The 15,158-nt window shown below is 38.5% G+C and overlaps 2 protein-coding genes across 2 annotated transcripts; one reads left to right on the top strand and one right to left on the bottom strand.

The window, feature by feature from the left end:
• Positions 1-12,692: 12,692 nt before the first annotated feature.
• Positions 12,693-13,226, top strand: LOC145100753 (LOB domain-containing protein 23-like). Its single transcript, XM_079037897.1, has 2 exons — positions 12,693-12,845; positions 12,945-13,226. Exons 1-2 carry the CDS (start codon positions 12,693-12,695, stop codon positions 13,224-13,226), a joined length of 435 nt encoding a protein of 144 aa, XP_078894023.1.
• Positions 12,716-14,295, bottom strand: LOC145100752 (glycine-rich protein). Its single transcript, XM_079037896.1, has 2 exons — positions 13,613-14,295; positions 12,716-13,523 (listed from the first exon to the last, which is right to left on the bottom strand). Exons 1-2 carry the CDS (start codon positions 14,285-14,287, stop codon positions 13,473-13,475), a joined length of 726 nt encoding a protein of 241 aa, XP_078894022.1. The 5' UTR covers positions 14,288-14,295; the 3' UTR covers positions 12,716-13,472.
• Between the last annotated feature and the right edge of the window lie 863 nt (positions 14,296-15,158).

Below are 15,158 nucleotides of genomic sequence, written 5' to 3' on the forward strand. Positions count from 1 at the left end.
GTAATGAAATCCATCGTGATCTGCTCCCATTTCCACATGGGAATCTCTAGAGGCTGCAACATACCATGCAGCCTCTGATGCTCAGCCTTGACCATCCTGCAGGTCAAACACCTCTTGACATACCAAGCGATTTCTCGCTTCATACATGGACATCAATAACTCAAACTCAGGTCTCGGTACATCTTGGTGGCCCCCGGGTGAATAGAGAAGTGAGACTTATGAGCCTCCTCCATGACTGTTTGTCTGACCCCACCAGACATCGGAACCCATACCCAACCGCATCTGGTCAATAATCCCCGACTATCCTGCTCAAACCGGGTGTTCTCACCCTTGATCCTCTCCAACTTCCAGTTCTCCGTTCGTATGCCCTCAACCTAAGCATACCTGATCAAGCTCATAAGCGGAGAATCCACCTCTATCCTCATACACACTGCTGGGGTGGAAGACCCAGCTGCCTTGCAGCTCAAAGCATCCGCCACCATATTCTCTTTACCAGGATGGTAAAGGATCTCACAGTCGTAGTCCTTGACTACATCCAACCACCTATGCTGCCTCATGTTCAGGTTCGGCTGGTCCATGATGTGTCTCAAACTCTTGTGATCTGTGTATATGGTACAACGGACCCCATATAGGTAATGTCTCCATATCTTGAGAGCGAACACCACCATTCCTAGCTCTAAATCAAGAGTAGGATACCTCGAGTCATGCGGCATCAGCTGCCGCAACGTATAGGCTATCATCCGTCCTTTCTACACGAGGACTGCCCCCAAACCTGTGATGGATGCATCACAGAACACCACAAAATCCTCCACTCCCTCTGGAAGTGTCAAAACTGGGGCCTCGCACAACCGCTGACGGAGGGTCTCAAACACCCTCTGCTGCTCAGGGCCCCACCGGAAATCCACCCCCTTCCTCGTCAGACGAGTGAGGGGTACCGCAATCTCGAATAAATCTCCGGTAGTACCCTGCTAAACCAAGAAAACTCCTGATATCTGAGGGAGATCTCGGTACCTCCCACTGCATGACTGCCTCGATCTTGGTTGGGTCAACCAAAATCCCCTCCTAATTGACGAGATGTCCTAGGAACTGGACCTATCACAACCAAAACTCGCACTTCGAGAACTTAGCATACAACCGTTCTCATCTCAAAACTTCCAATAACTCCCTGAGGTGCTCCTCGTGCTGCTATCGGGTCTTGGAATATACCAAGATATCATCAATAAACACGATGACCGAGCGATCAAGCATCAGTCTGCAGACCCGATTCATCAGGTCCATGAATACTGGCGGCGCGTTGGTGAGCCCAAACGACATCACCACAAACTCAAAATGACCATAACAAGTATGGAATGCGGTCTTCTCCACGTCCTCCTCTTTGACCCGGACCTGATGACACCCCGACCTCAAATAAATCTTGGAGAACCAAGATGCACCCTGTAACTAATCGAAGAGGTCATCTATCCTCGGGGGTGGATAACGGTTCTTCACCGTCAACTTGTTCAGCTCCCTATAGTCAATGCACATTCGGTGCGATCCGTCCTTCTTCCTGAAGAAGAGGATCAATGCTCCCTATGGAGAATTGCTAGGTCAATGAACTACTTGCCCAACAGTTCCTGCAGCTGTGACGACAGCTCCTGCATCTCTGGCGGTGCCAACCAGTATGGTGCCTTGGCGATAGGGGCCGCACCAGGCACCAAGTCGATCCTAAACTCGACCTGCCTCTCCGTAGGTATCCCTGACAACTCCTCTGGAAACACGTCTGCAAAATCCATGACTACAGGAACCTCGAAGACTAAAGTCTGATCCCTGGCTCGCGTATCCATTACATATGCCAGAAAACCTGCACACCCGTGCTGAATATATTGCCGAGCCCTGGCAGCTGAACAGAAAACCCTGATCCCATTCTGGTGCCCTCTCCATAAACAATCAGTTCTCCCCCACTTGGGGTTCGAATTACTACTCGCTGGCCCTCGCAATCTATCATGGCACCAAATCGACTAAGCCAGTCCATCCCCACAATCACACATACTTCTCCCATGGGAATCAAAATCAAATAATCTGAAAGGATACTCTAAAGATTTCCAACTCGCATCCTCGGTAGACCGAAGAAGTAGAAACCCCGTGTTCGTTGGCGATAGAGACTCGCAACAGACACTCTAACTCGCCCTCTAGCACACCAAACTCCCTACTAAACGACTGAGATACAAAAGACCAACTCGCCCCTGAGTCAAATAGAACCAAAGCGGGCAATGAATTCACTAAGAGCGTACCTAGGCACAGTTACAGCAGATAAGCATATCAAAGATATAATAAATGAGGTAAAGGATAGAAACATACCAAAAACCACATCCGATGCCTCCCTGGTCTCCTCGGCCGTAAGCTAGAAGGCACGACCCTGAGCCTTCAAAGGCTCTGCCTTAACTGGCCTCCCGTCTACAATCCTCTGGGTAGCGGCGCTGGAGCCTATGCCGGACTGGCAGCTAGAAGAGGACATTGGGTCTTCATATGGCCCACCTACTCATAGTGATAACAAAGTCTGACTTCAGAAGCTGGAGCCTGCTGTTTGTAATCCCTGGCCAAATGGCCCTACTTGCCACACCGGTGGCACCCACTCCCTGATCGGCACGTCCTTGAATGAGCCTTTCCACACTTTCCACAAGTGCGGCCTAGCTGTCCCCCAATCCTGGTATCGGAGGTCTTGGACCGCTTCGGCGCCGGAGGCGACTATGTTGGGGCCTGCCGCTGCTCCCTTAACTGCAGCTCAATCTCCAACTCATGCCGCCTAGCGGCCTCCTGTAACTCAAAAAGAGTATCACATCGTTAGGTAGACACAAACTGGCGAATGTCATTCTTAAGCATGCTCAGATAACGGGTCATCTGAGCTTGCTCAGAAGCAAACTCTGGGCAGAACAACGCCCTCTCTGTGAACATGCGGGTGATCTCCGTCACCGACTCCCCGTCCTATCTCAAACTCAAAAACTCCTGAGCCAAACGTTCCCTCTTAACCCGTGGAATGTAACGGGCACGGAACATGCCCGGAACTGCTCCCAAGTAACAGCAACTCTCTGCTCATCAGAGTACGACCCTGTCGTCAGCCTCCACCAGTCCTTGGCCCCGAGCGTGAGCAGGTTCAGGGCACACCTAACCTTCTGGTAAGCAGGACATGAACATGTAAATAAACATCCCTCCACATCGGAGACCCATCTCATAGCCTTGATGGGGTCCTGAGTCTTATCAAAAGTAGGGGGCTTCCTGTTGTCGAAGTCCCTGTACTGGAATCCGCGACCGACTCCAACTCTACCTCCTGCCGCTGTTACAGCTGATGTAGCTGCAGCGGCAGCCGTCTCCGCAAGGGCTGTGTATCTGTCATCAAAGTAATCCATCATGGAGGACTTGCATAATAGTCCCAAACAACTTCGGAATCTGACTCCGGACAATCTCGACCACCTCCTCGCGGATGATCTCCCTGACTTGATCATCTACCAACACTGGCTCCTCCTGACTGATAACCTCATGGGCTACTGGGGCCTCCTGATCACCCTGCCCTGATCCCGATCCGGATCCCGACACAAAACGCCTCATAACCACCATACTTAAAATACAATAGGAAGATATCAGATAATCTGCACAATAACAGGGGACTAAATCCCAACCAAACCCTAGGGGTTGTGACTTCCTTGCTAAGCATATGGGTCATGTGCTTTCAGTAGTACAGGCCCATACTACTTTCCATACCTACCCATATTTGTCTCAAATATCACCACAACACCCTATCCATATACATAAACATAGGGAACACTCAATCCTCACCCCTAGAGGAATAACTATCTCATAATTGGCCTCCGAACCTCTCGCAACCCACCCATGAAACTTCCACCAACCATGTAGCACCAATGTATGCTAGCCATACATAACGCTAGACCCTATAGACTTTTGAATGTCCAATCCTACCCTAAGCCCTAATCAATAAGAATAGAACATAAGGCCAAATCAAACATTCTCAGGCTATAAGATCTTAATTACATACAGTTATGATGCATACACAAACAACTACTGTAATGATGTCAATCTCATATAAGGAAAACCCTAGGCTAGCATGCATCATGTAATCAGGCAATTCTATCATGCAATTCCTGAGGATCCCTAGCCTAGTACTAGCATGTTGTTCTAACATATCATATAATCAAATAACTATATGGTATTTTCGGGTTTACTTACTGGCTCTGGCTGATCATACACTCTGCATCCTCCGTTACTTATTTCAGAAAACCATTTAGAATTTTTTTTTGAAAATCCTTCCTCGATTTGAGACTGGATTCACACGAGTGTTCCTCCAATTCACTCAAATCAAGTCTCTGATACCAACTTGTAACACCTACAAAATTCAAGCCAATTTTAAACTTTTCAAAACATTTAAAGCTAATAGTTATTACAATTTTTTCTTCGAAATAGTCTATATCAGAGTTTTCCCAGAAATCATAACAAAATATGAGGAGCTATACGCTCACGCCTTTGCCATGTTGCGATCCCCTGATGTACCTGAAACAATAACTGAAACCGTAAGCCTGAAAGCTTAGTGAGCTCCCCCAAAATACCCACACACACATTAATACACATAGAATCATAAACAACATACTATTGGTCTAGTTAACCATCGGGTTGGAATACCCTAGGCCCTCAAACAATAGGTTGGAATGGCAACATACTATGGGTCCAATCATCCTCGGGATGGAATACCCAGGCCCACAACCAACATGTTGGAATGCCCACATACTATGAGTCCAATCATCATCGGGATGGAATACTCACGGCCCACAACCAACAGGCTAGAATGCCCAGTTCTATTGGCCTCCGCACAAGGCAGATAAGCCTCAACCGCCAAACAAACATGTGCACATATATATAATAGATAATCACATATCAGTCTATAGACAACAACCGTTCTAATGGATCATACCACATAGCGCATAATACCATCCTATCTACCAGGATACCGATCTAACAGATCATACCACATACTACGTAATATTATCCTACGCTCTAGTATACCGATCTAACAGATCATACCACATACCACATAATATTATCCTACCCTCTAGGATACCGATCTAACAGATCATACTAGCATAACATAACTAGATAACAATCCAAAGGGTTGGCCTTGGTGGCTTTGACCCTTAAGCAAAGTGAGGGTAACTCACCTTGCAACTGCCGACTGGAAATAGAAAGCTCAACTCTCGGATCACCGCCACGAACTTGACCACCTATATCTAACACCACAAGGTTCATAAATTCCTAGATACCCTAGAAGTCAACTGGTCAACAATTGGCCAAATTCAAAGTCAACTGCAAGGGTCAACAGTCTATGTTGACCTGAACTCGTCGAGTGCAACTGGCAACTCGCCGAGTTATGTGCATAACTCGTCCGCTCGTTGAGTCACCAGAGTGACTCGTCGAGTTCCTAAGGTTCATGGTCGAAACTCCTTGGCCACTTGTCGAGTTTCCCCTAGCAACTCGACAAGTTCACACTCATCCAAGGGTTAGGAAAAACCCTAACCGACTTGCCGAGTCACTCTACTGACTCGCTGAGTCTACGACAATCTTCATCGGACTCGCCGAGTTGTTCATCCAACTCGTCGAGTTCAAGACCATGTTCATATGACTCGTCGAGTCGACCATGCGATTCACCGAGTCCTTTCAATCCTTCATCCAGACATATGCTTTGTAAGCCATGCAAAGGCTCCAGATTGTGTATCCAACCTTCCAAGGCCTTCTTATCACGTAAAGCTGCAAACTTTACGTGCTTGCAAAGCTTTAAGTCCGTAAAATGACAAAAATAATCTTGCAATGAAGTCCAACACTTGAGGGAAGGCTCATACTTGCCAAAACTGTTACCTTTATGGATCTAGAGACCAAAGGAAGTCCAGATCTGAAGTTTCAACTTCAGATCTTGGCTCAAACACAAAATCCTTTCCTAAAACCCATCCAAAAAGAGATTAAAGATGAGATGAGCCAAAGACACAACTTAATACCTTCCAGAGAGTGCCAACTGATGTATATCCTTGCTTCCCACGAGTTCCTAGCTTCAATTTACTTGTTTCCCCAAGTATTCCTCACCAAGATCTCTCTTCAAATCTCTATCACACCAAGGAAACACACACACACACACACACCCGATTAGGGTTTAAGGGTGCCAAGAAGCTGTAAAGGGGAGGTTGGGGAAGGCAAATGATCCTTTAAATAGGGTGAAAAACCCGAGGATTTAGGGTTTCATCTGCCAGCTCCTACTCGTCAAGTCCCTTGTTCGACTCGGCGAGTAGATCACTAAAACACGCGGACCAACCCGCTGCTACTCGACGAGTAGGGCAGCCAACTTGTCGATTAGACCTTGAAATCAATAAATTTCTCACATAAACCAATACCTGAAAATCGGGGCGTTACAAAATTGATGGTTTGAATTTATAAATGTATATGTGAAATTGGTATGAACAACTTCGTTTTTTTTCTGTTTTTATGAATGTGAAACTCTTGACTGTTGTGAAATTGGTATGAACAACTTTTTTTTTCTAGTTTTATGAATGTATACATGTGAAACTATTGACTGTTTATGTTTTTATGAATGTATATATGTGAAATGTTTAATGCTATATAAAAATGTTATTTTGGTTGATGCTATATCAAGAATGTTGTTTTGGTATGAACGACTTCACTGATAGCTTCTATTTTTCTAAAAAAAATGTTTAATGTTATATGAGAAATGTTGTTTTTGTTTTGGTATATCAAAAATAGTGTTTTGGTTGATGTTATATAAGAAATTGTTTTGGTATGAACAACTTCTTTTTTATGTTTTTGTGAATGTATATATGTGAAACTATTGATTGTTTCTGTTTTTATAGGCGGTCTTATTTTTTTATTTGTTTAGTGCTATATCAAAAATGTTTTTTTAATGAGAGATCTTGAATATTGTTTTGGTTAAATGTTAGTAAATACATTTTACCTTTTTATTTGGAGATAATTACAAAATAAGTGGTATTATGTAATACTAATCGATGCAGTAATATAACCGTTTCTTTATCAAATATGATAGTTATCATTCAATAATACAACCATAAATAGTTATGAATCTTATTATGAAAACAAAAGACAAAAAAGTGAAAACAAAAAAAACTATCGATTATATATGAAAATTTTAACTCAAAAAAGTAAAAACAAAGAAACAATCTTATTAAGAAAACAAAAAAACTTAAATAAAAAATTTGATTAAATGAATTTAACGCATCGAAAATCCCTTTAAGTGTATTGACATTTATGGATTGAGACATTGCAATCTAATCAAATATAGTATTATTTTACCATTGTAATTTTTGTGATTATTATAATCGAATAATTAGTTAAATAAAATGAGTAGTCAGTTACAACATATCACAATCCAAACTTAATCCATCGTATCCATTAACTTTATCACTTCAATATCTATATTTACAAACAAAAAAAAGCTACAATATCCGATTTATAATTAAACAAAAAAACACATCAAACAACTTTTTTATATGTTGAAAAAATCAATGATGACAAATGAAATACATAAACCATTATTTGAGGTTCAACGATAATACTTACATATTTTATTGCAATAATCCGTAACTAATCCATTTATTGTCATTTTTTTTGCTGTTTTGAATGTTGATTTGAAACAGAAAGAAAAGATGATATATATATATATATATATATATATATATATATATATATATATATATATATATATATATATATATATATATATATATATATATATATATATATATAGACACACACACTACAACTGTTTAAAGTAAAATGTTATAATACAAAAGAAAAACGAAAAACGAAAAACATAAGATGATAAATCTAATAAGTTGTAATCAAATAACTTAATTATTTAAAGTACAATGCTATAAAAATAGGTATTTTAGTTACTTAGTCCATCATATCCATTAACTTTTTTACTTCAATATTTATATTTAGAAAAAAAGAATTACAATATCCAGTATATAATTAAACAAAAAACACATCAAACAACTTCTTCTTTATATGTTAAAATAAAATGTTATAATACAAAACAAAAATGAAAAACATAAGACGGTAAATCTACTAAGTTGTAATCGAATAACTTAATTATTTAAAATCCAATGCTATAATAATAAAAAGTAGGTTTTTTAGTTTAAGTATCTTTCTTTATTTTCTTTTTAAATCATCAAGAGCCTAGAAATATCCGTCTGAAATTAATTTAGAAATAAATTCCAGGTTGTCCCCGTGTTGAGACTGCCTTTTGAATAATTTATCTCATTTAGCATGTGAATGTGTATTACATGATTGACTGTTGAAGACAGATTGAGTTGTTATTTTCTCTTTGCTGCTCGAGTATATATATATATATATATATATATATATATATATATATATATATATATATATATATATATATATATATATATATATATACTTAGGAGCTAAGGGAAAATGTTGCAGAATATTTCTTAAATGATCAATCAGGTAATACACATTCACATATGAGGTTACTCTATCCTTATAAGTATTCAATCCTAATTTTAGCTCTTGTAGAGTAAAAGCTAAAACCTAACTTATGTTTCAGTTGCAACATGTCTATTGATAAAATCTGGACTATTGTTGAAAATCGTAACTCTATCGTTTTCTAACAAGGACTCAAATCTTTTATCGAGAGGTCCAAACCACGTTGATAACAAAAGTCAAATCAGATGCCCATGTAACAAATGTAATGTCAATAAATTTATACTACTAGCCATAATGAAATTCCATATACTTCAACATGGTTTTAGTCTACATTATACTATATGGAAGTACCACGGCGAATATACAGTTCATCCGGTTGTCGAAGAAATACTGCGTAGTAACGAAGTGGCCGACGTTATTGCTGATGTTATGGAGGTGTGATTGAAAATGATACCAACCGTGACGAAGGGAACCTGGATCTCCCGATGAACGATGTCGGCCATGATCCCATTGAAAATGTCGACAATGATTCAACCGATGTCGTTCTTAGTAATACTTCTTCTAATTTCACTATTTCAATCGAATTTAGCCAGTACTTTCAAAATTCTCAATCGATTGAAGATGATATTGAAGTTGTTCCCCCAACGGGTATCATCAATACTGTGTCTAATTGCGAGACTGATTATGATGAGGAGGATTCTGATTATGATAGTGATGTGTCAGCAGACAATGAAGTGTCCGAGGGCGAGAATGATTGAAAAATCTTTACATTTGACTAGTAAAATAAGGTTTGTATTTGTTGTAATCATATCCTATTATATGTGTATGAGTGTGTGTGTGTGTGTGTATATATATATATATATATATATATATATATATATATATATATATATATATATATATATATATATCTTTACTATTATATAAAGCATTTTAGACATTTCTTGAAATTTAAGAGGTACCAAACCTACTACATCATGTACAATCAACTTATGCTTACCATTCAATACACATATTACATTTGTATATTTAGTAGGTTGAAAATCTTAAATACGAGTGAGATACGTTCCGGTGGTTTTCTTTACACTATAGGATTTTCTGGAAAGGTAATGATAAAAAAATTGAAAAATACAATGTTAAAAAATAAAAGTAAAATGCTATAATAAACAAATAAATAGATAAACATTTGCGTTAAATTTATAAATTAAAAAGGTTTCAGGACTACAAAAAACAACTTAAAGTAGATTGAAAAAAAACGGATTGAATTTACAACCCAGCAAACAGGTCAAAGTTGTGAAACAAGTTAAAATGTTACGGTTATTAGAAGTTAATATTATGAATGAGTGATCAATTGCAATTTACAAAGAATTGACACTAAATGGATTTTTCAATGTTTGAGGATTGTAAATATGGACAGACGTCTCGGTTCGATAAGGACACATGGACAGACGTCTCTGAATCCGAAAGGGTTGGTATGTTCCAGTATCTTCTGGTAAATTATTTATATATTTAATATGTTTAAGATTGATTTATTTTTAATTTCTCTATTTTTTTGTAGACATGGTTTGATTTTGGAGTGATTACAAATGATCCCATGGCTCCAGTTTATTAGGCGTCACTGAACAATCGGATATGTGCGCAGTATAGAGGCCGCAAAAACGTTGCAAAAACTCGTTTGACTGGTTTTGAGGGGGGCGTGGAGGCAACAAGGGCTCAAGCCCCTACGGGTATGGATCTGTAGTGTTGGAATGATGCTATTGACCACTTCTTAACAAAAAAACATCAAAAATGATCCGATGGAAAAAAAGAATGTCGGAAGAAGCAAGTAATTAAGAATCATGGAGGGACGTGCATCTATGGTAGTGCTTGTTTTAAGAACGTAAGTTACAATAATACTTATTCAGTTATACCATATTTTTTTAATGTTTATTCAAGTATATCAATTTTGTAATGTTAAACAAAATTTGAATAGACTTGAAGCATTTCATCGTGGGCATTTGAATAAAAAAGGGGAATTTGTTGGTCCTTTGGTCGAAGACCAATATGTAAGTTATTATTACTTAAAAATGAAGTAGATTGTTTTCTTTTGTGTTAGTTTTAATGTATATTGACAATCTTTGTGAAATACATAATGCCTTAGTTGTTGAGGTTGTTCTACAGACTCATCACATAGCCGACTCCGGTGGTGATCCATACATCATTGATTTGATCGTAATATTTGAGAAGTTGTTGGGTACTCACAGGGGGGATGTGAGAGGCATTGGGCCTAAAGCTTCTTCAGCAGCGGGTACAAGTTCTCAATCCCAGTGGGTCTCATAGTCACAAGGTCCGCAACCAACACAGGTACTTGCTAAATTCTTAAAGAATTTGGTAGCTTTGCTATATTGTTAAGAACTTGATGCATTCATAGTAATTTTTGATAGTTTGGTAGTTCGTTAAATTGTTAAAGACTTAATTGATTTGGTGGTTTAATAGTTTTTAAATTGTTACCGTCTTAATTCATTTGGTGGTTGATGGTTTGATAGTTTGTTAAATTGTTAATAACTTAATGTGCTTATGACTTAATATACAAACTCATCACATAGCCGACTCTGGTGGTGATCCAGACACCATTGATTGGATCACAATATTTGAGAAAGTGTTAGGTACTCGAAGGGGTATGTGAGAGGCATTGGGCCTAAACATTCTTCAGCTGTGGGTACAAGTTCTCAATCCCAATGACAGTCACAATCAAAAGTACCGCAACTAATACAGGTACTTGTTAAATTCTTAAAGAATTTGGTAGCTTTGGTATATTGTTAAGAACTTGATGCATTTATAGTAATTTTTGGTAGTTTTGTAGTTTGTTAAATTGTTAAAGACTTAATTGATTTGGTGGTTTAATGGTTTTTTAAATTGTTGCCAACTTAATGCATTTGGTGGTTTGATGGTTTGATAGTTTGTTAAATTGTTAATGACTTAATGTGCTTATGACTTAATTGTAAGATGTTGATGTGAATGCTTTTCTTCAAAACCTGACATTTATGACGGCCATTGGAGACATTATCCGCTCATTTAAAACCAAGTCAACAACGAGGAAAACAACGATTTTGAAGACGCAGACAAATAGTATTTTCTTGTTTTATGTTATGGATGATGTCATTTGAGATTTATTAGATTGTTTATGGATTATATATTAGATGTTTATTTGAGATTATTAGATAGTTTATATAATGTTGTATATTTGATGTTTTATGTAATGTGGTATGTATTTTTATTAAAGTTGTATTTTATTATATATACAAACTAATATCATAAATAAATTGTTTTTTCAGAAAAAAAAAACAATAGCAGCGACACCTTTAGGGACGACATTGACCAATTGCGATGACAACCGATTCCGGAAAGAGTAGCCGGAAAAACTCCGACTGCTGGCCGGAAAGGTAATAGAGACGACGGCAGTAGGGACGATAGTGACCATTTAGCAACGGCAAGCATTAAAGACGACACTATTTGCGACGATAGAGGAGTATTAGCTACGAGGTAATAGCGATGACCCTTTAGCGATGGTACGCGTCGTTGCTAAAGGTCGCCGACAGGTGTCATCAAGCGACGATATTCATGGTCGCTAAAGGATACGTTTTTTGTTGTGATTATATTTCGAACGGGATTGATTGGAAACTGGTATCAGGCTATTTCTGTAATTTTGACCATCTTTGGACGACTTAGCACCTGTATATTGGGACATTTTACCATTTTGCCCTTGTGCTTTTGTTCATGTTTTAGAAAGTGCTTCTGGAGAGTTAAATTGCAATGAGGTTAATACTGGTATTTTTTCCTTTATAATATCATTTTGCCGTTGAAAAAAATGCACTTTTAACATAAATAAGTTCAACTTTTTCACTATAATTTTAAAATTTTCAGATATAAATTATAATCTATTATCATGAACCTAATTCACAAAAATTATGAGCTACCAAGGTTAGAAATAGCCGTTACAAATTTAACAAGGTTATAACTTTTCAATAAAACAAATTAAATAAATTAATGAAAAATTACCATATTGGTTTCATCCATAAATGACTTTCCTTATTACAACCAAAATTTAAAACAAATTAGCCGTTACAATCTTCCTAAGATTTTACTACAAAAATGTAAGATCAAAACCAAATCTCTCATTAGATTTCTTCAATTCACATCAAATGACTTCCACACGTTGTGCTGTTTGCAAGTATTTCAGAAGAAGATGTCCTTCCGATTGTATTTTCTCACCTTATTTCCCTCCCAATAATCCTCAAAGATTCACTTGCGTTCATAGAATCTATGGTGCTAGCAACATTGGGAAGATGCTTGAGGTAATCACAATCTTAAACATAATCTTTTTATCATATCTTAAATTTAATGTCATTTCAGAAAAAAAAAAAGATGACTTATTATTTTGTTGTTTTAATTAGGAATTACCCGTGGAAGATCGAGCAACTGCGGTTGAGACGTTGTACTATGAAGCTAAGTGTAGAATACAAGATCCAGTGTACGGGTGTGTAGGATTAATTCCATGGTTGCAACAAGAATTAAATATCGCACAAAGCCAACTAGCAAAAATTCGAGCCGAAATTGCTTTTCATTATGCTAATGCTGCAATAGTTGAGCCCATACTGGGCTCGATTGAGCAGTCGCTTCAACAACATGGTGTTGATCATGGTCTAGATGACCATTCTTATTCTTGGTTTTGGTAGTTAACACTTGTTTAAGTTTTGAGCTTTCGAATTTAAATTAATAACAATGTTGTCTTTATGTGATTATTTGTTACAACTCAAAAAGTTTGTATGGTTATTAAACAAAACAAAATTTCTAAACAAAACGATGCATGGTTTTACACAATGTGTAAAAACCAAAAGATTTGTTTAACATTCGTGTGTCTGTAGAACGCATGTTATTGTACTTTATTCGGTAAAACAACAGTTTCTGAATAAAACGGATTTTTATTCATCGTAGCGTCCACGATGCTGAAAGCGGTTCCTATCATCATCACCCTGCAAAAGTTTTGTGCATTTTTTAGAAAAATGGAAAAATATAGGGGGCTAAAATGAAAAATATTAAAGAAAAGGTTGATGGAACTCACATATCTATTGCCACGAGAACCATCGTAATCGTCATCATCTCGCCTGCCGTAGCTAGGTTTCCGATCATCATCGTCATCATCATTTCTCCTACCGTATGTGTTTCTCCGACCATCATCGTCATCATCATTTCGTCTGCCATATGTGTTTCTCCGGTCATCATCATCGTCGTTACGTCGACCATATGAAGGTCTCCTGTTATCATCTTCATCGTCATCATTACGTCCATAAGTATTCCGTCCACCACCATACTCACCACTCTCAGTCCTCCTCCCTCCGCCCTGACCAGATCCATACCCATCTAAATCGTTCTTCCGCCGATTCCCGGAACCATATTCCGAGCTTGGATTATCATACTCACTCCTTCCTCCATACCCCGATCCACTCTGCCGCCTGTGGCCGGACCCTTCGTCATCGTTCCTCCTCCCAATACCCGACCCACCACCGTATGAAGAATTCCCCCCGTGGGACTGGTAACTGGAGCCACCGGAACCGTAGCTGCCGGAGGAGGCTGACGACTGAGGGTAGCATATTTCATCGGAGGGAGGAAGAGGGCGGCCGAAGGTGAGGGTAATATCGTATCCGCCGCCATATGGGGTTGGATCAAACTCGTCGAAATCATCGACGTCTTCGTCTTCGTTGGGGTTATAGCGGTGGCCTTTTGCGTAATACGACATCGTTGGTTGGTTGCTTCCGGTGGAAACTAACGACGGGAGGAGGTGATGTATATATGCTAGGTCTAAGGGGAAGATGATATGCTGTCGTTTTGCCTCGAGCATGTGGGACCAGTCGATGGTTAACTAACTTGCGGTTTTTGTGGGTCCGCTTCTTTTACGTGGTTGAAATGTTCTCATTTCACCCCCTGTTTTATGCTTAAATACCAAATTGATCATCATGAAATTGTGAAATTGCAAATGCTACTAATAATTTTTTATTTTTATCAAAATGGTCCATAGACTAGGATGTAATGTTTTCAAAAGTGGCAGTTGGATGTATATTTTGTGGATCATTATGTGATATTCAGCAATCATTATCCAGTTTAGATGTAGTATAATAAAGCATATGTTTTATGAATTGTTAAATTAAAAATGAAATTTTTGGTTTTGAACTTTTGGAATGTTACAAATAATCGACAAAAACAAATTTTGGTCAAAACTTATGCTTTATTTCAGAGACAGATGTCCCCCTTTTCCTCATTGGAATTTCAGATATTTTAAACTTATTATTTTTAACTCAAAATCATGTCATAAGATAGTAACAATGTTAGAGAACAAATCACAAGAATCTCATATGCGGAAAATTGTGTGTGTTATGCGCTGCTACCATGCCGACTCCTTTCCCTTCGAAAAAGAAGGACCTGAAACAAAAACTGAAATTGTAAGCAAAAAGTTTAGTGATTTCCCCCATCATACCACATACAATACAATAAACATACTACCAGGCATATCTGGGTGCCCAACCTATTCTGCTGAGCATATCTGGGTGCTCAACCTACCGTCGCCAGGCATATCGGGGTGCCCGACCTACCTCTTGTCAAGCATATTTGGG

The sequence above is a fragment of the Lactuca serriola genome, chromosome 4 (genome assembly GCF_051521515.1).
Source record: "Lactuca serriola cultivar US96UC23 chromosome 4, Lser_US96UC23_V15, whole genome shotgun sequence".
Lineage (NCBI taxonomy): Eukaryota > Viridiplantae > Streptophyta > Magnoliopsida > Asterales > Asteraceae > Lactuca > Lactuca serriola.